Here is a 25,390-nt window from a genome sequence, read left to right as displayed (position 1 = left end):
ACAAGATGTGTGTGTTGTTTTTACAGGTGCAATAAAAGCCTTAAAAGATCAGAGTTGCCAAGTCCTGGTTTTTATTAAAAATTAAGTTATTCTACAGATAAGAAGAATATTTACCAAGCTGGGGGTTCGTAGATTACTCCAAGCTGAAGATCACAACAAGGTTAATTTAAAATATGAACAAACCCTCGCAAAAGCATAGATGTGCATTCTTGGTTGCTAATCATATGTGAGTTGCCCCTCTATAAGCATGATGGTGCTTCATGTAAGCCAAAGGCAGGAATTTTTCCTCACTGATTCATTTGTTGCTCATTTTCAGTATGAGTTTCCTGAACAATGACAATGTCTATGTTTTGATAAAATCTTCTAAAAGACTTTGCATATTGTTTTACTTACGCCTTCAATAATGATTCCAGAAATAATAATAATAATAATAATAATAATAATAATAATAATTAATAGCCACTGCCACCCATTCCTATTTCACTTAAAAGCCAGTGGCTATACATTTTCCCTATTATTTTCACAAACCCCTGGAAAATACAAAAACCCATGGGAACATTTGTCAAGATGAGCCTGCATGATCGAAAAGACCTTTTTTCCCCCCCTCCCTACAACAGATTTCACAGACTCCCAGTATGCCTTAACAGCATTCATACTGGCCCCAGTCTCATAACCTATGTTCCAGTTTGTGGTTGTAATATGCTTCCTACCCAACCCAGTTTATGAAGCAAAACCATCTTACATTATCATAGACCCTTCTGCAACACATTCTTCTTGAAGAGTAACCAAAATCCACTTAGCACAATTATGAACCAGCTGAAAAATAACATCAGAAGAATCCCCACCCAAAATAACACCACCCCAAACACAAAGACCCACAATGTCATGCCCCCTCCCACCCTTCTTCTTATCAAAATATGATTTTCAGTTTCCACTACCACTCATTGGCACCTACAGATCCTTGATATTTTATAAATTCACCACATACTTTCCTGGAAAAAGGAAACTCATCTATTCCTGTCCCTTCACAAACAATAGTTTTTTGCTTGGCATATCATACAGAGGACTCATAACAGTAATAATAAGTTAACAACATAACAACATTACAAGAAAGAGACCGAGTCTCTCTCTCTCTCTCTCTCTCTCTCTCTCTCTCTCTCTCTCTCTCTCTCTGTCTCTCTCTCAAATCATGTACCCTACCTGATTGACCACCCCAAATTATCTCAACACCACCTCCACATGTACCCGTCGGATGACCTGAAACTAAACCTTTGTAAAAACTCATATAAACCACATTCCTGACATCTGCAAAACTCTGTTTACGCCTAACTTTTGTAAAAATCTGAGTCATCAGTCTTCTGACTGGTTTGATGTGACCCACCACAGATTCCCCTCCTATATCAACTTTTCGTCTCATAGTAGCAATTGCAACTTATGTCCTTAATTATTTGCTTCTCTTTCTCTAAAGATTTTTATCCTCTCCACACCCTCTAGTATCACGAAAGTCATTCCCAGATGTCCCATCATACTGTCCCTTGTTCTTGTCAGTGTCTTCCATATATTCCTTTCCTCGCCGATTCTGTGGAGAACCACCTCAATTCTTACCTTATTAATCAACCTACTTTTCAGTATTCTTCTGTAGCACCACATCTCATATGCTTCAATTCTTTTCTGTTCCATTTTTCCACAGTCCATGTTTCACAATACCCTATAATGCTGTATTCCGTACATTCTCAAAAGTTTCTTCCTCAAATTAAGGCTTATGTTTGACATTAGTAGACTTCTCTTCTCCAGGAATTCCCTTTTCGTCAGTGCTAGTCCCCTTTTTATAACCACCTTGCTCTGTCCATTGTGGATTATTTTGGTGCCTAGGTAGCAGAATTTCTTAACTTCGTCTACTTTATGACCCAAATTCTGATTTTAAGTTTCTTGCTGTTCTCATGTCTGCTACTTCACATTACTTTCATCTTTCTTCAGTTAAGTCTTCATCTATATTCTGTACTCATCAGACTGTTCATTCAATTCAGCAAATCCTGTATTCTTCACTTTCAATGAGGGCAGCAATGTCATTATCGATATCCTTTCACCTTGAATTTTTATCTCATTCTTGAATCTTTCCTTTATTTTTGTAATTGCTTCTTTGATGTACAGACTGAAATGTAGGGGTGAAAGACTAAAACCTTGCCTTACTCCCTTTCTAATCCAAGTGTTTCATTCTTGGTCTTTCAACACTTATCGACCCCTCTTGGTTCTCATACATATTGTATATTACCCATCTTTCCCTATAGACTACTATTATTTTTCTCAGAATAAAGAACAAGTTGAATCATTTTATATTGTTGAACACTTTTTCCAGGTTGAGAAATCCTATGAACATGTTTGGTTCCTTTATCAACCGTAGTATCACACCCACCTCTCTGGTGCCTTTACTTTTCCTGAAGTCAATCTGACTGTCATCTGACAGATCCTCAGTTTTCTTTCCCATTCTTCTGTGTATTATTCTTGTCAGCAATTTGGATGCACGAGCTGTTAAGCTAATTGTGCAAAATTTATCACACTTTTTGGCTCTTGCTATCTTCTGAATTGTGTGGATGATATTTTCCCAAAGGTCTGATGGTGTATCGCTGTCTCATACATTCTATAAACCAATGTGATTAGTCATTTTGTTGCCACTGCCCCCCAATGATTTTAGAAGTTCCAATGGAATGTTATCTATTGCTTCTGCCTTGTTGGATGCTGGTCTTCCATAGCTCTTTAAATTCTGACTCTAATACTGGCTCCCCTATCTCTTCCCTGACAATTCCTGTTTCCTCTTCTGTCACATAATCAAACACGTCCTCTTCCCACACAGAGACCTTCAATGTACTCTTTGCCACTACCTGCTCTCTCCTCTGCACTTAACAATGGAATTCAGATTGCACTCTTAATCTTACCACCATTGCTTTAAATTTCACTGAAGGTTGTTTTGACTTTTCTATATGCTGAGTCAGTCCTTCCAACAATAATATCTTTTTCGATTTCTTCACATTTTTCATGTAGACATTTTGCCTTAGCTTCCCTGCACTTCCTATTTATTGCACTCTTAACTGGCTTTCACTTCTGTGTTCCTGAATTTGCCTCTGTACTTCCTTCTTTCGTTGACCAACTGAAGTATTTCATCTTTTAGCCATGTTTTCTTCATAGTTGCCTTCCTTGTACATACAGTTTTCTTATCAACATCTGTGATTGCCCTTTTAGAGATGTCCATTCCTTCTAAACTGAACTGCCTACTCAGCTTATTTATTATTGCAGTATCCATAGCATCAAGGAACTTTGCACCCTGTCTCTTCTTGACTAGTCTCTTAAACTTCAACCTATCCTTCATCATTACTAAATTGTAACCTGAGCCTATATCTGCTCCTGGATACGCCTTACAATCCAACATATGTTTTCGGAATCTCTGCCTAACCATGATGTAATCTAACTGGAATCTTCCCGTATCTCCAAGCCTTTTCCAAGTATACCACCTCCTCTTATGATTCTTGAACAGGGATTTGCTATTTCTGGCTGAAAATTATTGCAGAACTCAATTACTCTTTCTCCTCTCTCATTCTTATTCCCAAGCCCATTTTCTCCCTTAACCCTTCCTTTTACTGCTTCGCCTACAACTGCATTCCAATCCTTCCTCCATCACTATTAGATTTTCATCTCCCTTTACATACTGAATTATTTGTTCAATATCCTCATATACCTTCTCCACCTCTTTGTCTTCTGCTTGCGACAAGGGCATGTATACCTGAACCATTGTTGTTGATGTTGGTTTGCTGGTGATTCTTACAACAATATGACTATTAAAGATTAATTTTGGATTCCATTACTGCAAAAATTACAATGTGAGATCAGTAACCAATAAAACATAATAACTATAAGATATAAAATGAGACACTATCTCTGCAATGAATCAGCGCGCTGAGCAAATATTTTATTTTGAAAAGAATATGAGTTCACATAAATTGTAATCACTATTTTCAATCATTACTAGGAAAATCAAAGATAATATTCAATCTCTGGATGCTTAGAAGCTTCGCCTTAGTAACGGACTAAGAAAAAATATTAAATTTGGTTTTGCAGGGGTTCACCTTGAGCAAAACACAACTTTATCTTATCTTCTACATGAAGGAATATTAGATTTTAATATCCCATGATATCACCTATCATGTCATGACCCCCAAAAAACGCAACAGGCAGTGGCAACTGCTCAGGTGGGCACCAATTCAGAGGTGTGCTGTTAGATTTATTACTGGTAGGTTTGATCAACAAGTGAGTATCAGAGAAATGCTCCATGAACTCAAAATGGAAGGAAGACAATGTTCTCTTCACTAAACACTATCCAGAATGTTTACAAAACTTACGTTTGCAGCTGTCTGCAGAATGACTCTACTCACAGTACACATTGCGTAAGGACTATGAAGACAAGAAAAGAGTGCCATATAGGCAGTCACTTTTTCGTCACTCCAGTTGAAAATAGGAGAGAAAAGCACTGTCAAAAGGTACCCTCCACCATGCACCATATGGTGGTTTGCAGAGTATGTATGCAGATACAGATTATATGTCCTTAGAAATTCATCTATGGAGCAGGAGTTGTAAAGAAGAATGATTTCAATTTGTTTTTAAATTTTCATTCTCTGCCAGCACCTTTAACTTACAAACCAGGTGATCAAATATTTTTATGGCTACAATTTGTCTCCTTACTGTACAAGCATAAAGTTGGGCTGTGGATAGAGGAGTCTATTTTTGTTCTTATGAACGCTATTACTATTTTCAAACTGTTTGATTCTTACCTGAAAGTGTGTGCGTGTGTGTGTGTGTGTGTGTGTGTGTGTGTGTGTGTGTGTGTTTTGATGTTACGGGTACTCAACATTGAGGTCATCAATCCCCTTACAATTATCAAAACAAATGATTGTGGAGACACACTAAAATTGTTGCACACTCATTCACTCAAAATGATCACACAGTCACTCTATCTCACATGCGCTGAACCAAATTATAAAGAGAGAAAGTAGCTACACATGAAATTAAAACACAGAGAAATGAAAGATAGCAGAACTAAAAGAAAAAAGCACAGGGAACCATGGCTGGCTGACCACCTACTAAAAACTTGGGTGAGCCAGTCACCCTGTTAACACATTAGAAACATCTCTCTAAAATCTTGTTAAAAATGTTAAACACATTCATTTGAACCCACTTAAAATAGTTGGCAGATCCTTTGGCAAATCTGCCCTGGCCCACTGGTTGTAAAATAAAACACAATCCAAGAAAATCTGGCGAACTGTTATCTGTACACTATAAGCAATACAAATTGGTGGATTCTCTCGCCAGAGTAAGAAGCCATGCGTCATAGGGTTGTGGCCTATGCAAAGATGAGTAAGAAGGACATCGCCCTTTCTGCATAGTCGGAAGGAAGTACACCACGGCCGAGTTGTGGGTTTTACTACATGGAGCTTATTGTCATTCCCTTCCAGTCACTTGTCTTCCCCTTGGAGCAAGACTTTATATCTCAACACTGAGGTAATAGCCCCATTCTAGTTGGACAGGAGGTCATCCTGGATAGTCTTGATGACTTTTTCGCTGAGTACAAACAATGGAGAGAGCGAAGGGTGCTCAGAGAATCTGAAAAGACAAGAAATTTTTGTACTGGAAAAATGTCTCATCTGCTCCAGTACCTGCAAGATCGCATATAATACAGTGTTGAAGACAGTAAATTCCTGAGGGAGTTGGACCTCGAGGACACAATTAGGGAAAATGACAGAGCAACCAACAGAGACCCCCTGTTTATACCCATCTGTAAAGACAGCTATATAGTTGTGGTGGTCATGTAAAATGTTAGAGCATATCGCATTAAAAACAGAAGCAGGAGTGCAATCCTTCCTGTACAACACTAAATCTAAAATTATGCTGAGCCTCTGTAGTAGACAGGGAGGTAAATGGTTAAAACCATGGATTTGTGGTTGTACTTACCCCACATGTAGTGAGTCCAGCACACACTGCATGCAGATCCCAAATAGTATTGTGGTTTGTGGATGGTTGAAGAAAAGGCATTCCAGAGGTGGATGAGCAACAGTATGGTATGCGGGTGAAGTCAGAGCTGCAAGGAACTGATGCACCATGAGGAACTGCTGCCGGATGGTGAGTGGCAGTCCCCCAGCCTCAGCAAAGAGACTGGGTATGGGACTGGTCCTATATGCAATCATGGCCAGCTGAATCCCCTCATGGTGGACAGTGTCAATGACCTTCAAATAAAAAGGCCTTACCGATCCATACATGTTGCACCCATAGTCCAGCCGAGAATGCATTAAAGCCCTATAAAACTGGAGCAGAAGTGCTCCCCAAGACCTGTGGCTAAAGCACGTTATGATGTTCAGTGCCTTCAGGGTTCTGGCTTTCAGGTCTCGCAGGTGGGGCAACCATGACAATCTGCATTCATAAATGAGGCCTGGGAGCCTCACTGAGTCTCTAAAATGTAGGATGGTATCCCTCATAAGCAAGACAGCTAAATTAGAAATCCGACAAGAACAATTAAAATGAATATACACACAATTATCTGAAGAAAACTGAAAACCTGTCTTTAAAGCCTACTCTAACCTGCGCAGTATAAGCTGCAACTCGTGGCTCGCTGTTGCAAAACTGGAGGTAGGACAGAAAAAAAGCAAAATCATCCACAAACAAGGAGCACTGTACATGACTCCTTACCATAGATGTGATACTGTTTATGCCTAAGGCAAAGATGGTAACACTTACAACACTGCCCTGAGGGACATCATGCTCCTGCTCAAAATGATCTGACAGCGAGTCACCAACTTAGGTCCTAAAAAACTACTGAGACAGGAAAGACCAGTTGAAGATGGGGAGGTGGCCACGAAAAGCCCGCCCGCCCCCCCCCCCCCTCCCCCCTCCCCCATTGACGCAGTTGTGTGAGAAAACAGTGTCTCCAAGCAGTATCGTACATCTTGCTGATATCAAAGAATATGCCGGGACAGTGAAGTTTATGGAGGAAAGCCTGCTGAATAGCCACCTCTAGTAGGGTCAGGTTGTTGACAGGACCAAAATCTGTGTAATCCACACTGAGAGCAGCTTAGTAGTTGCTTGGTCTCTAACAAACAGGCCAGGTGATAGTTAATCATTCACTCCAGGGTCTTTCCTACACAGCTCATTAAGGCAATACTCTAATAACTACTGCAACACGTGGACCTTTCCCGGCTTGAGGAGGTGTATCAACAGTGCCTCTCTCCACGAGTTGGGGAAGGTACCTGTCTGCCATATAAGATTAAAACATGCAAGGAGGATTTCCTTTATGTCTAAGCATGCAGTACCAGATTTGATTGTGGCCAGGTGCAGTATCACAAATCTCAGACAGAGCTGATTCCAGCTCCCACATAGAGAAAGGGTAATCTTAAGTCTCAGAATTCTTGGATCTAAAGTCCAGTTTTCTCCTCTCTACAGTCACATGGTAGCGACAAAATGCCAGATCCTGACTGGCACTGGCAGTTGTTCGTGCAAAATTCTCTACCAGTGTCTGAGCGATGTCTTTGGGCACTGTTTGGAAACATCCCTGTTTCATCACTGCTGCTATTGGTAAATGACTGCATTTACCGGAAATCCTCTTGATGGCTTCACGTACTCAGGTAGTACAAGTGGAATGATTGATGGAGTCCAGGAACACTTGCCATGACTTTTTCTTGCTCTTTAATTATGTTTTCTTGCTCTCTTTAATTATGCGCCAGGCCTTGGTTCTTGCTACCTGAAATGCTGTGAGGTTCTCTGCTGTTGGGCGGTACTTAAACCGTTGATGGACCGCAGGCTTGGCCAAAATTGCTGACTGGTACTCACCGGTCCACCAAGGTACAGGTTGCCTCTGAAGGTGACCTGAGGACTTCGGAAAAAATTACACAATAAGACAATTACAAGATTAAAAAAGAATCCAGAATATCGTGATAAGCTGTAGGCTTGCCACTGTTCTGGCCACACAATCTCATACTGTGGCTCCCTCAAATGGTGGTAAGTTTTCATTATGCACGATTATTGTGATTCAACAATGGTTTCCTTGATACTGAACCAACTAGGCCATCAATATTCTGCACTGCTGGTGCAAGAATTTTGTATGAAGCTAAAGACTGAGCTCACCTGAAGAGTATCTGCTTCGCAAGAAGACCACATCCAACAAGTACTAACACAAGAAGACATCAGGGATTGTAAGCCATCCCAGTACCTCTCTGGAACTCGCAGAGCAAAATGGACATTGGTACTGTTCCTGAAAACCTGTTACATACAATATGAAACAACTGCCTACTACCACAAGTTAAGGCAGTCATAGCATCCCAAACAGATACATCACTGAACACCATGGTGGACCTTGTGGACCACAAGCAAGAGGCTATCACTCCAGCACAAAGTGGTACAACGGCAGTAGGGCCAGCAGCAGCTGCACGCACTGATTATGATTCGCTGGTGGCGAAGGTAGACGTTCTATGCTTGCAGCTCAGCAAACTACTCTCTTAACAAGGTTCAAGAAAGGACTGAAGACATTATTGTCACAGATCCAAAGCCAACCTTCAAATAACACCTCATTTTCTGATTCAGAACAGTCTGTATGCTGCTATCATCAAAAGTCTGGTGAACAAGTGCACAAGTTAGTGCTCTTTCCCAAAAGCCAATGGCAGTCAATCTTAGGCACAGATAACTGCCAGGCATGATCACAGCACCTGTTTATTAGTGACAGGATATCTGGGCTAAAATATCTAGTAGATACAGGTGCCAATTTGGGCATACTGCCACGGACCTCAGTGCATTGCTGTCTGCCACCAACCACATTCTACCTGTCAGCTACTAACTCTAAGTACCCTTCCATATTACACCAGTTTCCAGCTCTGACTAGGTCCCTTGGACCTCAAACAGGTACAGCAAAATACTATGAATTTTATTAAAACCACAGACAGCCATCCACAGTATCACATAGGCCTAGACTTTGGCACCAGACCGCCTGGCTGTAGCTAAGGCCAAGTTTTCCATCATATTAAAAGAAGGCATTATCTGATCATCAGTCATCTCTGCAGTGCCTGGTTTCTAAGAAGAGTGGAGTATGCCACAACATGTAGCTAAAACAAGGGCTAACAGCTAGACAGATAGCTCACGGTAATTGTTAGCCTTTTATTCTCGTAAACCATTGCTGTCACAAGAAAAGTGGGGTACTTATGACCAAGAACTTGCCAATTATGAAGCCATCAAATATTTCCATGGATAGAAGTGAGCAATTTCACTACCTATATAGACTGTAAACTGTTAATGTATGCATTCAGATTGCACCAGTATGATCATCTGGAATTTACTGCACAGTTTACCACCAACATCAGGCACATCTCTGGTATGGACAATACAGTAGCCAGAGTTTTGAAGTCCACTGACTTCAACACACTCGCCCAGGTGCAACGGACTGACCAAGAGCTTCATACTTTCCTGAATGACGCCAAATTAGCATTACCGCTGCAACTAGTCAGTGTACTTAACACAGATGTTAAAATATATTGTGAGGTCTTGCAAAGGAAGACCCCAACTGTTACTGCCTGCTCAATTTCTCAAGCAAGCCTTACACAATTTACACAGCTTGTCTCATCCTGACATTCTGTCTGATGTTGAAGTTCTTTGGCCGGAAATGGAAAAGGACTGCCATGAGCAGTTGCACAAATGATGCCATGCCAACACAGCAAAGTATCTCACCACATAAATGCACCTGTGGGCAAATTCCCTAACATCACCCCAGTTTTGCACATGTACATCTCACCGTCATGGGTCCATTACCTCCATCAGATGGTCAGCAATACCTACTGACTATCACAGAGTGTTTCACTCACTGGTTGCAGGCAGCACCATTGGACAACATGCCTGTGAAAATATTACCCCCTGCCTTTGTGTCCTCAAACAACAGATTACAACAGCCAATTTGAATTGACCTATTTGCCAAGCTTGCAATTTTTTGCAGGTATGTCCACCGTAAAACCCCAAATTACCACCCAGAAAGCAACAGTCTGATAGAGTAATGGCACTGTTCGCTCAAAGGTGCTGCAAGTGCCACGACATGACTCTGACGATTGCTTTACCAACTGCCATGACATGACTGACGAATGCTTTACTAATTTTGTTACTTGGTCTAAGAAAGGCTTACAAACTGGACATAGATGCTTCATCAACAGAATAGGTTTTTGGTAAAGTGATATGTTTTCTGGACAAATTCATCAACACCAATTCTCTGCAGTCCACTGCACAAGATCAGCTGGATTTTCTACTTCACTTGCACGAGTTCATTGCTTGTTTTCATATGCATCAAGGTTCCGGACATGGCACACCACCCTGTTACATTTATTGTAACTTGGCCAGCTGTTCACACATAATGCTATGCACAGCCGGTGTGAAATTTTCTCTACAAGTTTCGTACACAGGCCCAAACCATCTGTTACAACGACGTGCGTGGATGTTAGATATTAATGTCAATGGCAAGACCATGAGTCTCTGTTGACCAGGGCAAAATTGTGTGCATCTTTCACGACGCATTGCCCACCGATGTTTCAAGAGGACAGCTTCATCTATCTGTGCCAGCACTGCATCCGCAATCTTAAACTGAACTCCTGGAGAGACTGTACATAGTTGAATATAGCTTGACTACTGATTCACCATTAATTGTTTCAGCCTTTTAAAGGGACAATTCTAAACTCGTGTAAAACATCTCGCTGCTGTTCAAAATTGAGCTGAATGCAATTGTTCACCGTTCTAATAAATGAGGTTACTGTTCCACATAATTCAGAGAGTGGATTATTTACATGTTCTAGCAGGCTTGGAAGATACATACCTAACAAAGTGGAGCAGTCCTAATCACAGCTGCACCAACACTGCTCTTGGCTTTGACTCTTATGTGGAAGTTTTATTTACACACAATGGAACTCATGTCAGATTGCATAATAAAGTCATTACCACCATTTCAACTCCACTAGCTTCCCACTCTTCATATTTGTCACATCCATCAATACACAGATGAACTGCCCATCTTGGAATACCCCCTAACTAGTTGCTGAGCACACCCTGCTGGCTATGTGAATCCTCCCAAACAGCCACTATTTCCATGAACTAGTAGAGATCTCAAAGAAGATATGACAACAAGTGGAAGCAGGCCTGAGGAATGAGTGAAAGCAAATAGGGTTAGCATCAAAATTACACCTCTTTGGAATGAAAATCCCAAAATTTGGTTCTATCAAGCAGAGACACAGTTCAGCATTTGAAAATTGTTATAGAAGAGACTAAATTTAAACATCTAGTGTCACAATTGCAGGGTACTTTCCCTGCATTACATCCTATGTTCCTGTAACCCTCCTGGCCTCAACCTTCGTTAGCCCCTGTTCTCACCCATCCAGCCCCCTCCCTGTTCCCATTCCGGCACTACACAGCTGTCATTTCACCATCACACCCAGTCTTTTAATTTCTTTCTATTTCTCTCCTTTCCACTACTTACCCGCCACCCCCCACCCCTTTTCTACTGCCCTCCGTGTAAAATGCAGCATTTCCCTGTCCACCACCCCCACCATACTATCCCTCCCACTCCCTACGCCAGCCTCCTCCTTACCCCCACCAATCCCATCATGCACTGGTGCTACGGCTCGCAGTGTGGCTTCAATTGTCTGAGACTGCAGACGTGTGTGTAAGTTGTGTGTGTGTGTGTGTGTGTGTGTGTGTGTGTGTGTGTGTGTGTGTGCCTATTGCGACTCAGCATCTCTGTTATATGATGAGTAGCAACTTTCCTTCTCTAATATTGTTACATTCCATCCTGGATTTTCCATAGTTTGAATGCTAAATGGGAAGAAGCTAAAGATGGCACAGGGAGTGCAGGAAGGCAAGGGGTAGGCTCACTTAAGTGTAAAAAGGGATATGAGCATTTGCTTCATATGTGATAGTACAGAACAACTGGTAAGGGATTGTAAAATTTCCCACAGAGCAGTCAGGACAAATAGCTGAAGCCAGGAATCTGCAGGGGCTTCTGGAAATAGGAAGTTACTGCCCTGTTCCAATAGGGTTTGTGTGGTAAACACTGAGTAGTTGCCATTTGTGTACACGAACTTGGGAAGGGAACGAGTACTATCTCCATTACTGATTATAAGTGGTAGAGTGCTAATGGAAGTATGGCTGGGATATGGAAGGTACAACCAGGAAGTGAAGGTTGTTGCAATATACCCAGAGACTCACTGTGAGTGGTCAGTCAGGTACAATGCAAGCATGGCATTGATGCATTTACCTGGCCGATGAGGCTCTGGGTTGTAAGGAAGTTAACAGTTAGGGTTTTGTTAGGATGTGACTTCGTAGAGTGGTCCCAGTGCATACTGGATTATGCTAGTCGGTGTTTGCACTTTAAATTTTGCAAGGCCAAAGGCATTAAGTTTTGTCAACATCAAGAGAATTTGGGTGTGACTGGTGGAGCAAAAGGTCAGGGGTTTCAAGGCTGATCATTTGGAGGAACATGAAAGATAACAGCTATTAGAAGTCTTGGATCGGTTTCTGGAGGTTGGGAGTTACAATCCAGATCAAATACAAGATTAAATTAACTGATCAGGTTCTGGTAAGGCATGCTCCGAACAGACTCTCACCACCCAAGATGCAGGAAATGTGCAAACTCATAAATAAACTATTACAGGATGGTGTGATTCACCCCTTTGTGTCCCCATATGCCTTCCCCATGTTCATAGTAACTAAGCCTAATGAGGGCGGAAATCATCCGGTAGTGGATTACAGCTTGCGTTATCAAAAGGTCACTTTAGTCAGTACCTCTAACAGATTAACACAATTGTTTTTTCTGGTTTTCTGAGGTACACATCTTTACCGTATTAGATCTTAATCAGGCATACCATCAGGTACCCTTGGCTTAGGAATCCAATGCAGTGGCAACCTTTGGTACTTACTGCAACCTTTTTTGAGTTTAATAAGTAACCTTTGGGTCGGAAACAGTGGCAGCTGTCCTGTCACGGCTATTGTGTAATGTCTTGGGGGATTTAAAATTTCAGTGCATATATAATAATTTGGACAATGTAGTTATTCATATCCCCAGTCTTAAAGAACATTTTAATTATCTGGATAAGGTATTAACTTGGTTGAAGGAAGTGGGACTGAGCATTAAAGCTAGCTAGGTGACATGGCCAGATGTGAGACATCATTTCTCAGGCGCACAGTGTCGAGCAAGGGCGTTTAAATTGATCAATCACGAACTTGAGCCATTTATAGATTTCCTTTTCCCCAAAGTAAGAAAGAGGTTGCTTGTTTTATTAGAATGTCTTGTTTCTTCCATAAATTTGTCCCCAATTTTGTCAGTTTGGCAGCTCCCCTAAACCAGTTTTGATGGAGGGAGAGAGATTATTCTGGGGAGAGAACCAGGGAGTACCTATTTTCAATCCTCCTTTCATAGGAACAAACCAATGCTTCATGCGGGAGCAATCACAGCTCATTCTTTTGTAGGAGCAGGAGGGAAACTGTAGACCGTTGGCTTATGCATCAAGGGCTCTGGCTGGTCTGGAATTGCACTACTCTGTATATGAGCAAGAGCCTCAGCTCAGTGGGCTGTCTGAACATCTGCTTTTCAATTTGAGATAGCTCATATTGGGGCAGGTGAAAACAAGACAGCCAATGAATTATGTGGGATGTTTCAAATGACAAAATGAGGAAGAGACCAAGAATAAAGAAGCAGAGGTTGTCTCTACAGCAGGTGACAATGAGGTGTCCAGAGCCCAATTAGTCGCTGGGGTTGTTTAGACAGAAATTCTTAAGCTTCTTCTGACTAGAGCCTGAATAAGAGAACAATCCTGAGTTGTACAGGCTTCATGCAGAGGTTAAAGGAGGTGGCTATGACAAGTGCTACTCCATGAAGAAGGGAATTCTCTGTTATAGAACAAAGCAGAATGATAAAAAGAAGATCTCTTTATCCAGTAGTCTAGTCCCAGCTGTGTTCACCTTTTTCACCAATCCTTATGTCGAGGGCATTTAGGCATTAATAAAATCTCCGATAAGATTAGCAAACAGGTCACCTAGAAAGGAGTGAAATGTGACATTCATAATTTGGTAGGACAATGTGAAGACTGTAAAAAGGGGAAGCCTGACAGCACAAAAAAGGGTTTTTACATTTTACCCGGGAATTCTATTCCCTCAATAAACCTTTCATTGATTATTTAGGTCTCCTGCCACGCACTAAAGATGGAAACCCATTTAGTGTTCGTAGCAGTCAATGTCTTTGCTCCTTTCGTATGGCTAGTTCTGAGCTGGGGCACCACAACAGAAATCATGATTAATCATTTGGGCACCACCTTTGTGAGTTTTGGTCCACCTCATGAGTAAAGATGATCGAGACATTTGCTGAAAATGCCGCTCAAGGAGACATGTCCATGAACAGCAATAGATCGAAAGGTCATCGACGGAGAGAGAGACAGAGATGCCTGGTGGGAGACAGGCCATAATAGGGTTAATGGCTATAGCAAATAGGACAATGCTCAGGACGGAGCCCTGAGGCATCTTGTTTTCCTGGATAAAGGAGTCCAATAAGGCCGAACCTTGAAAACTATGCCTTTTAAAAATTCCTGAATGAAATGGGGCAGCCAGCCTCAGAAGCCTTGTGTGTATAGAGTACAGAGTCCTCCAGCAAGTGTCATAGACTTTCCACAAAACCAAAAAACACAGCCACACTCTACTATTTCCGCAGAAAACTGTTCACGACATGGGTTGACAAAGTGACGAAATGGTCTACTGCAAAATCCACACTGTGCAGTAGTTAGAAGACTGTGAGATTTGAGTCACCATACCAGCCGGCCATGAATCATACATTCCATCACCTTGAAAACAAAGTTGGTGAGAGAAATGGGGTGGTAGCTAGAAGGAAGGTGTCTGTTCTTACTGGGATTGGGTATGGGTATGACAGAGGCTGCATGCCAGTATCTGGGAAACATGCCATCTGCCCTAATACAACTGTACATATGAAGGAGAAAGTGCTTGCTTGCAAAAGAAAGGTGCTGCAACATCTGAATGTGACAGTCATCTGACCCACAAGTGGAAGATTAGGATGAAGTAAGAGCAAGATCTAGCTCCCGTGTGGTAAAGGCAGCATTGTAGCATTCACAATTCTGAGAGGAGAAGGTTATCACCCAAGCCTCCTTTTCTCATTTCCGATGGACAAAGGTGGGGTGATGCTCGGTGGAGCTCGAAATCTCCAAAAAATAGTAGCCTAAGGTGTTGGAGACAGCAATAGGGCACACAATGACATCATCTGCTATGGTCAGGGGGAAATTGGGGAATAGACCTTGGTCCCAGAGAGCCATCAGAGGTTGCCCCACACTATGGAAGGATTGAACTGTTCAAAGAATTAGTACATGAAATGCAGCAAGCTATTTTGCTATCCTGAAGAATGTGATGAAATTGCAAATGCAACTTTTTATAACATCTACAGGTCACCATCATAGGATGGTGCTTAAAAACACAGAGAGCATGTTTCCACACACGAACTGCATCGTGGCATGCCTCAGTCCACCAAGGAACTGGAACACGGCACAGTAAAGATGAAGTATGAGGTACGGAATATTCTGCAGTGGTACGGATAACATTTGCAAGGTACTCTACCTGGTCATCACAACTGGGGAAATGTTGTTTGTCGATCAACAGAGATGAGTGAAGCCTCCAGCCAGTCTAAGAGAGCTGCCAACTGGATTTGCACGTAGGTGGAATAGTATTCAGCAAACAGACAGCACATGAAAAATGGTCGCTTGAGTATGTCTCTGATAGAATGGACCACTCAAGACAATGGGCATGCTGGACAGTGCAGAATGCAAGAGCCAAATGGGAATATGTATGCTTGGAGTCTGGACGTGAGTGTTCTAGTATTAAGACAAATGAGGTTGAGCTGATTGAGAAGGTCAGCCAGGAGAGAACCTCTCAAGGCAGGTTCTGGAAGAGCATCAAAGGGGATGGTGTGCATTTAAGTCACCAAGTAACAAGAGAGGGTGAGAGAGTTGACCAATAAGCTGGAGGAAGTCTGCCCTGGTGACATTGAATGACTGACTGCAGTAGCTTGTAACTTAAGTGTTCAGTGAGGTGCTTTGGCTATGAATGTCATCCCGGATGAACAGCATGACTCCCCAATGAGATGGAATGCCATCCTCTGGGAGAAGGTCAAATCAGACTGGAAGGAATTGTGAGAGATCAAAGTGACTGCAAGGATGCAATTTTGTTTCTTGGCAGAAAACAACCAGATGCTGTGATTCCAGAGCAGTCTTGCTTCCTCCTTGTTGGATAATGCCACAAAATTTCCTCACAAGGAGAGCCATGGCGGGGAAAGGGGGGAGGGGGGAAGGAATAAATGAATTGTTGTCACCTTGACGGCTGCCGAGTGCCAGCCTTCAAAGACTCGATGTTACAGGACACAGAGCTGAAGGATCCTATTCCATGAAATCTACAGAGGTGTCATCATTCTCTCTGGGTCATCCTGTGAATTACAGGGCAGAAAAATGGTAGGCAGTGCACACCAATGAAATGGAAGTTGGCCGTGTGAGAGTAGCACTTGGTGTCACCATTGAAGAGGATCTCTGAGTTAGGGAAGGAGAAGACTATTTGTCTTCATTTAATTTCTTAGAGCCTTTGCAGTTGGCAGTTGAAGACTCAGATGTTTGTTGGCTGGAGGGATGTAAGAAGTCTTCACTAAAGTGTTCCTTTTGTCCTTTCCAGCCTGCCAGTTGTGAAGCAGGGCGAAGATTTGGTGGTTTGGCTTGTTACGCAGCTGGAGGAGGTGGAGATGGGGATGCTCATATGATACTGGGCGATTTTACAACTGCAGTGTTGAATTTGGGGTCATAAGTCTGCACAGCTATGTCCTTGGTGAAGCAAGGTGTAGCAAGGACGGTACTTTAAGTGCCAGGTGGTAAACTGCAGGGCTTGTGACTACCCAACAAATTGTGAGCAACAGGGTAAGGTACTTTCCCCTTCACCTGGATCCTATGTAAACAAGAGCATGATTTCACAGGGCCTGCAATTGCATCAACACCTTTCTGAATACTAAATGGATTAACTATAGCAAAGGACTGTCCTCATTCAGTACATGATACCATGAGGAACCAAGGCACAGCTGTGAGATTCTTTGAATCTTTAGCATCAGTCTGTTTATGTTTAGTAGATGTAGGCTGAGATAGTGACTGACTCACGGCAAAAAAATCCCCAATGATTGCGAGTGTCTGATGGTGCACCTTCTAACTGGGGGCCACACCTCAGAGGGGGACTCACCTGTCTTAGGCCACTATTCACACCTCAGGTCACACCTCCCAAACTCTTGACAGAGGGACCAATTGGCAATTTGGCAAGGTAACACCTCAGACCATCACCTCTCTCTCGACCTGGCGTGTACCAGGGGGTATGTGCAAACTGTACCTGTCAACCTGGGGCTGGGAATTACATTTTACCCTGTCACCTGTTATGTGTCAAACACATGGGCAGGCTTTCAGGAGTACACAAGGAGGAAGAAGAAACATAGAGGAACCTCATATGCTGAAGCAGAGGAAGGGCGGGAGATGGAGAATGAAGAAAGGAACAAAAAACACATGAGGGGCTGTTCTAATGTCTGGCTATTAAAACCTCAGAACACAGACCCAAAAATATCCCAGACATGTTTCCCAAGGGAGGGGAAAAAGAATAGCACAGAGACAGACATGCAGCATGGAAAGGGATGAGTGTTGCAAAGGTTGAGGCCCCGTGGTAGCCGAAACAAGAACTCAACAATGAGTGGCCAGCCCCCAGGGCTGCAGTGGAGTAGTCCCCATGAATTTCACTTTGGGGAATGTTTTTAAAATAACTGTTGTTCAGTGACAAACTGTTTGTACCTTCATTTGTGACAAAATTATTGTTCTAAAAGTCCAGTAGCTTTCACTCTAGAACGCCATGTCCTAGCTTACAAGTTCTAAGGTACTTCCGTCTTTTCACCCTGCATGCAAAGGTGGTACCAGTTCTGTATTGAAACAACTGGAGAAGCGAAAATGGAAACTGGCTGCATGCTTTTCACAGAAACTGAGTCAGTGCACAGACCTAAACCAGCCTCTCTTTTTCAGGAAGAAATGTGAAGCAGAAAAACATCTTCCAAACTTTTCTGAGGGCATCAAACCACAACATTCCCAATAGGAACCACCACCAAACAATCAGAGTATCAAAGTTAGGAAGGACTATAAGGCTTCCATCTTGATTTCTGGAGCAAGTCGTCTCTGCGCAGAATTAATGAACTATCACATCAGACACCGTAAACACTTTCTTGTAACAAAGTTGTATCTTTATCACATTCATAGCATTTTAACTTGATCTTTCTGTATTTTTTCTTTGTCATTCCAATATGCTTATATTTGTTTTGTTTTAATGTGATGTTGACCTTTTGTAAGAAATGGTCTTTACCACCGTGTGTTAATTTGTAACTCTGTTACTGATGGGGGAGAAGTGTAGAGATAACAATAATAGAAATCAGAACAGAACATTTAAGATTCATTAAATTGTCAAGACCAACAAAACAACAGAGGATGTTTGAGAACAAAATAAAGAACAAAAGTGAGAGGGGGGTGACATTTTGTGATTAGCAGTTTATATTAGAAACCATTAACAAATACTGTTAAGCAACATTTTTTGTGCTCCATAAACTGTATGACATTACAGCTGTTATAAACTCTAGCTCATTCACCAACATATCCTGCCACCTTCTTGGACTCTGTTTACATCAGCCTATGCCTGGAAAAATGTTTTAAGTGCAATGATAATGTTATGGAGCCACAGACAGTTATTTTGCAGAAATTAAAGAACTGCACTTCAGCAATGAAATCTAGCCATTCAAAAAATACAAACGATTGAAACTCCAATAGGGATTTCACCATGTAGGAAAAGACAAGCTGCTACTTACTGTAAAGAAAGGCGTGTTAAAGTTGCAGACAGGCACAATTAAAAGGCACTTACATATAGCTTTCGGCCACAACCTTTATCAGTAGAACACACACACACACACCTTTCATACACACGAGCAAGCACATCTCATGCACACAAGACCACTAACTCTAGCATCTCAGGCCAGAATGCAACTATCATATGGGACGTAAGCAGCAATCTGGATGGGGCAGGTAAGGGGAAAGGAAAGTAGTGTTCAGTTGGGGAGAGAGACAAACACTTTCTGGTGCAGCAGTTACTAGAATGCCAACAGGTGCAGTGCCGGAGGCTGTGGGGCAGGGAAGTGGGGAAAAAAGGAGAGGAGTGGGGAAAGATGGGTGGATGCGTCGACAGAGGCCCTTCCCCAAACATTTCCCCTGAGTCAATCTTCCTAATCAACCCTATGACTCCCCACACACCTATATGCTCCCCAAAATCCACAACCCAACAATCCTAGACACTCACTATGGCAGGTTATTGTGCCCCCACTGAAAGAATTTCGACCCTCATTGAACAACACGTCCAACAAATTGCCCGTAATATAGCCTCCAATGTCAAAGACACCAACCATTTCCTTCAGTGACTCTCCACCATACCCACACCTTTACCTCCTCAATCCCTACTTGTCACTGTTAACACCACTTACCTATACGCCAACACCCCTCATGCCCTTGGTCTTACTGCTATTGAACCCTACCTTTCCCAATGTCCTTCAGACTCCGTACCCACTGCCTCATTCCTCATACACCTTACTAACTTTATCCTAGTCCACAACCACTTCTCTTCTTAAGGAAAGATACATAAACAAATCTGCGGCACAGCCGTGGGCACCCACATGGCACCCTCCTACGCCAATCTTTTTATGGGCCATCTAGAGGAGACATTTCTAGCCTCCCAAAACACCAAACCCTTAGTCCGGTTTAAGTTCACTGATGATATCTTCATGATCTGAAATCAGTGCCAAGACACCTTATCTTTGTTCCTTCACAACCTCAACACCATCTCTCCCATCCACTTCACATGGTCCTCCTCAACCTAGTGTGCCACCTTCCTAGATGTTGACCTCCTCCTCTCTGATGGCTCTAGCCACACCTCTATTCACATTATACCGACCAATCACTAACAGTACCTGCATTTTGACAGCTGTCATCCATTTCACACCAAAAATCCCTCCCATACAGCCTGGCCACCCGTAGTGACAAAAACTCCTTTGCTTAATATGCTGAGGGTCTCACCAAGGTCTTCACAGACAATCACTATCCTCCAGACCTAGTCTGCAAACAGATCTCCCATGCCATTTCCCATCACACCCCCCAATCTACCCGCCACGCCAAGAACCAGCCACTACGGACTGTCCCCTTCATCACCACTAAACCATATCCTTTGCCAGGGCTTTGATTACCCATCATCATGCCCTAAAATTGGGAACATCCTACCTGAGATATTCCCGCACCCCTCCTAAAGTGGTGTTCTGTCACCTGCCCAACCTCCATAACGTCCTAGTCCATCCCTACGCCATCCCAATCCCAACCCCTTGCACAAAGATCATATCCTGGTGGAAGACACAGGTGAAATGCCTGCTCAATCCAACCACCCAGCATTTCCTATTCCAGTCCTGTCACAGGTTTATCCTACCCCATCAGGTGCTTGGCCACCTGCGAAAGTAGCCATGTCATTTACCAGCTCTGCTGCAATCATTATACAGGTTTTTAGATTGGTATGACTACCAACCAGATGTTCATCAGGATGAACAACCATCACCAAACTTGGGGCCAAGAGCAAACTAGACCACCTCGTGGCACAGCATGCAGCTGAACATAACACATTTTATTTCAATGGGGTCTTCACCAGGCGAGCCATCAGGATCCTTCCCTACCACCAGCTTTTCTGAACTGCACAGATGGGAGTCATTCTTACAACACATTATTTTTTCCCCTACCTCTCTGCCCCACAACCTCCTGACATTGTACCTGTTGGCATTCTGGTCCCTGCACGTTCCACCAGACAGCGTTCATCTCTCTCCCCACCTGTACACTGCTATCCCTTCCCCTTCCCCATCCCATCCCTTCCAGACTGCTGCTTGCATCCCACATGATAGTTGCATTCCAGCCCAAGATGCTGGAGTCAGCCATCATGTGTGCATGAGGAGTGCTTCTGTTTGTGTATGAATGGTGTGAGTGTCTCTCTTTCATTGATGAAGACTGTGGCTGAAAACTATATGTAAGCATCTTTAATTGCGCCTGTCTGCAATTTACCTTGTCTTCTTTACAGCAAGTACCAATCTGTATTTTCCTACATTGTTGACTCTCAAAAAATACTTCAGGCAACTGCAGTCAGCTTAAAAAAAGTTATAAAAAAGTAGGTGCATTTTTGTGGTAATAAGAGTCATTTTATGTCAGGCTGAGAGTTTTGAATGTTTTGCTCAGTGGCAGTGTTGCTATTTAAATGAACTGGGTCAATTGAAACACTACGTGCTAATTTAGTATTTTTATTTCCTGATCTTTTACTGTTACTGAGACAGGCTTGGATTACCTGCAGCTTTCCTGCATGCATTGTCCAAATATACTTCCTCTTTTTTTCTGTTCAAGGATGTCTCAAAACATTCACCGTTCACTCCATATTGCTTCTAATATTGTTTCATCTCAGTTAATATGTGAAAGTGTCTGCACCAAACAAATGAATCAAGAAAATTTATTATTTTTATTATGCTGACCTAACCATCAATTACTGACCAAGCACTGTTTGTTTAGATGTCTGTATTATTAACAATACACAGCTTGGCAAGCAAGTGGATAAATATCAGATGACAGATCCATAGGTCTCAAAGTTCAGTCCTCAAATCATCCTAGTATTTGTGTAACTTATCTCTTGTTTCATCTCTGACAATGGTTTCTTCATGTGAAAAATGCCAAGTTAAACTGTGGTCTTGCAACCAAAGTTTAAGATCCCATTTGCAATAGGACGACACCTAGTGAAGCACTGTGCTGTTCAAACCAACCTCATTGTTGACTTTGCAAAACAAGCTATGAAGTTAATGTACAGATAAACAGCCACAGGCCATGTATTGTTTGACTAGTTTAACTCATCAGACACTGCCCTAGTGGCAATGCATTAGAAGATTTAAAGCACCACTCGACACCCTCATCAGCACAATGTCAACGTCATTGGCACCAGGGCAATGAATACCTGAGAATGCTTACATATGATAAATGAAACTAGTAAAATAAATCAAATAATATGCAACCTGTACCTGTTTATCTGTACATTAATTACAATGGTGACAGTGTCCCCTGCAAGTGATACCTGTGTCTGCTAAAACTGTAAAGTGTTTCACAATGTCTGTGGTTGTTTCATTTGGAAGAAGTGGCTGAACTTGAATTTTAATCATGAAGATCACAAAAACAACAACATTTGATACGTACCTTTTGTGTGGCACATACAGCAATGAATATATTGCTCCTAGAATGCAGCAGGGATACAATATGTATGATAAATATCTCATAATTTCTGCATCAAATTCTTGGGTCTTCTGTTCAGCAGCAGATGACCCTTTTGACGTGAACCTCAAGCAAGGTAAATGTAACTGACTAAATGTTACTTCCACATAAATAACCTTCTGTGCTTTCCATAGCTGCAATCATTTCATTAAATTAAAGGTGGGTATATATAAATGAAGCATAAAATATAAAGTTACATGTTCATTAAAGTCTACATTAGTACCTCAATTACTGTTGCAATGCCAGAAGGAATCAGGACTAGTAATGATGTCTTTTCATCCATCATGTATAGGAACACAATAATGTGGCTGAAAGCTCGCCAAACTACCGTTCTAACTGACAAGCCAGCAAAGTTTTGTTTGTGGCGCCAAAATGTGACATCATTTTTGAAAGCTAAAAAGTCAAACAACAGCTGCAAAGAATTTATAGTTTTCTTGAACATCTTTACCACACCATACATATATATATATAAATATATGAAAAAATGCATGTATTGGTTTTACTCACATGAACAGCAGCCACAAACACAGTAATGCAGAGGAGGTACATATTTGTATCGGCAAATATTCCTTTTACCTCATCTACATCCTTTTCATTAAAACCAAAAGACATTAATGACCGTAAAGCAGTTTCAATGTGCTGCATCACTCTATAAAATGAGAATAATTGCAGAATCACAGTAATGAATGTCAGAATTATGTATCCAGTGTCAGAATTTCTATCATTTAAGAATTCGAACGTACCTTAATAATGCCCATTTCAAGAACTTACATGATTATAACTTTAGAAAATCTGCAATACTTAAATTGACTTGCTGGAATCATAACTGTTAAACATGAAAGCTGAACCAAATATTTGAAACAATCCCTTCTGTAGGCTTTTCTTAATTATTTGTTTATAGAGTGGCAGCAGTAGGCACAATATAACACATTCAAAATTGCTTGCAACTGTGCATTTTGTCTCCCTACAGTTGAGCATTCATTAACAATGGCAGTGAGGGAATGCAATGTACAAGTGTCAGTCACCCAATTTATTCATTAACCTAAGATGTAAAGCTAACAACAAAGCATTAATTTTATTTAGATTTTATGTAATTTTGAAAGTATCTATATCCTTAGTCCAACTCATAACAGAAAATGAATAATTTAGAACTAAAGAACTTGTGAAAGTCAGGCAAACGTCTGAAATACAAGGAGCATTCAATAAGTAATGTAACACATTTCTTTCACGGCCAATTTTAGTTGAAAAAATACAGAATTTGTTGTGGGACATCTTGGTATTTATTCCTGCTTCAGCCCCTATAGTTTCATGAAGTTCTGATAGCTGGCAGCTCTAACCATACACTTCAGCATGATGTCTGTAAAAGAGGTGTGTTTCAAGCACACAGCTGCCACTGACTTTCTTTTGGTTGAAAACCAAAGCACTGCAGATACTTATAGGCATTTGCAGAATGTTTACAGAGACCTGGCAGTGGACAAAAGCATGGTGATCAACTTAAGAAAGTGGAATGCTCACAATGACTGTTGTTGTTGTTGTTGTTGTTGTTGTTGTTGTGGTCTTCAGTCCTGAGACTGGTTCGATGCAGCTCTCCATGCTACTCCATCCTGTGCAAGCTGCTTCATCTCCCAGTCCATACTGCAGCCTACATCCTTCTGAAGCTGCTTAGTGTACTCATCTCTAGGTCTCCCTCTACGATTTTCACCCTCCACGCTGCCCTCCAATATTAAATTGGTGATTCCTTGATGCCTCAGGACATGTCCTACCAACCAATCCCTTCTTCTAGGCAAGTTGGGCCACAAACTCCTCTTCTCCCCAATTCTATTCAATACCTCCTCATTAGTTATGTGATTTACCCATCTAATCTTCAGCATTCTTCTGTAGCACCACATTTCGAAAGCTTCTATTCCCTTCTTGTCTAAACTATTTATCGTCCACGTTTCACTTCCATACATGGCTACACTCTATACAAATACTTTCAGAAGTGACTTCCTGACACTTAAATCTATAATCGATGTTAACAAATTTCTCTTCTTCAGAAATGCTTTCCTTGCCATTGCCAGTCTATACTTTATATCCTCTCTACTTCGACCATCATCAGTTATTTTGCTCCCCAAATAGCATAACTCATTTACTACTTCAAGTGTCTCATTTCCTAATCTAATACTCTCAGCTTCACCCGATTTAATTCGACTACACTCCATTATCTTCGTTTTGCTATTGTTGATGTTCATCTTATACCCTCCTTTCAAGACACTGTCCATTCCGTTCACTGCTCTTCCAAGTCCTTTGCTGTCTCTGACAGAATTACAATGTCATTGGTGAACGTCGAAGTTTTTATTCCTTCTCCATGGATTATAATGCCTAATCCAAATTTTTCTTTTGTTTCCTTTACTGCTTGCTCAATATACAGATTGAATAACATTGGGGAGAGGCTACAACCCTGTCTCACTCCCTTCCAAACCACTGCTTCCCTTTCATGCCCCTCAACTCTTATAACTGCCATCTGGTTTCTGTACAAATTGTAAATAGCCTTTCGTTCTCTTTATATTATCCCTGCCACCTTCAGAATTTGAAAGAGAGTATTCCAGTCAACAATGTCAAAAGCTTTCTCTAAGTCTACAAATGCTATAAATGTAGGTTTGCTTTTTCTTAATCTAGTTTCTAAGATAAGTCGTAGGGTCAGTATTGCCTCACGTGTTCCAATATTTCTACGGAATCCAAACTGATCTTCACCAAGGTCGGCTTCTACCAGTTTTTCCATTCGTCTGTAAAGAATTTGCATTAGTATTTTGCAGCCGTGACTTATTAAACTGATAGTTCGGTAATTTTCACATCCTGCTAACTTTGGGATTGCAATTATTATATTCTTCTTGAAATCTGAGGGTATTTCGCCTGTCTCATGCATT

The 25,390-nt window shown here is 41.7% G+C and overlaps 1 protein-coding gene across 1 annotated transcript in view; it reads right to left on the bottom strand.

Annotated features, from left to right (window-relative positions):
- LOC124804717 (cleft lip and palate transmembrane protein 1-like protein) overlaps nt 1-25,390 on the bottom strand; it is a 149,549-nt gene that overhangs the window by 17,063 nt on the left and 107,096 nt on the right. Inside the window, exons 6-8 of the mRNA XM_047264994.1 lie at nt 22,992-23,133; nt 22,708-22,896; nt 22,410-22,618 (exon numbers count right to left, since the gene is read on the bottom strand). Coding sequence (XP_047120950.1) covers nt 22,410-22,618; nt 22,708-22,896; nt 22,992-23,133 — 540 coding nt within the window. The remainder of the gene's footprint in view (nt 1-22,409; nt 22,619-22,707; nt 22,897-22,991; nt 23,134-25,390) is intronic.

Source organism: Schistocerca piceifrons, chromosome 1, assembly GCF_021461385.2.
Source record: "Schistocerca piceifrons isolate TAMUIC-IGC-003096 chromosome 1, iqSchPice1.1, whole genome shotgun sequence".
NCBI lineage: Eukaryota > Metazoa > Arthropoda > Insecta > Orthoptera > Acrididae > Schistocerca > Schistocerca piceifrons.
This window is presented reverse-complemented; position numbering and strand designations above follow the sequence as displayed.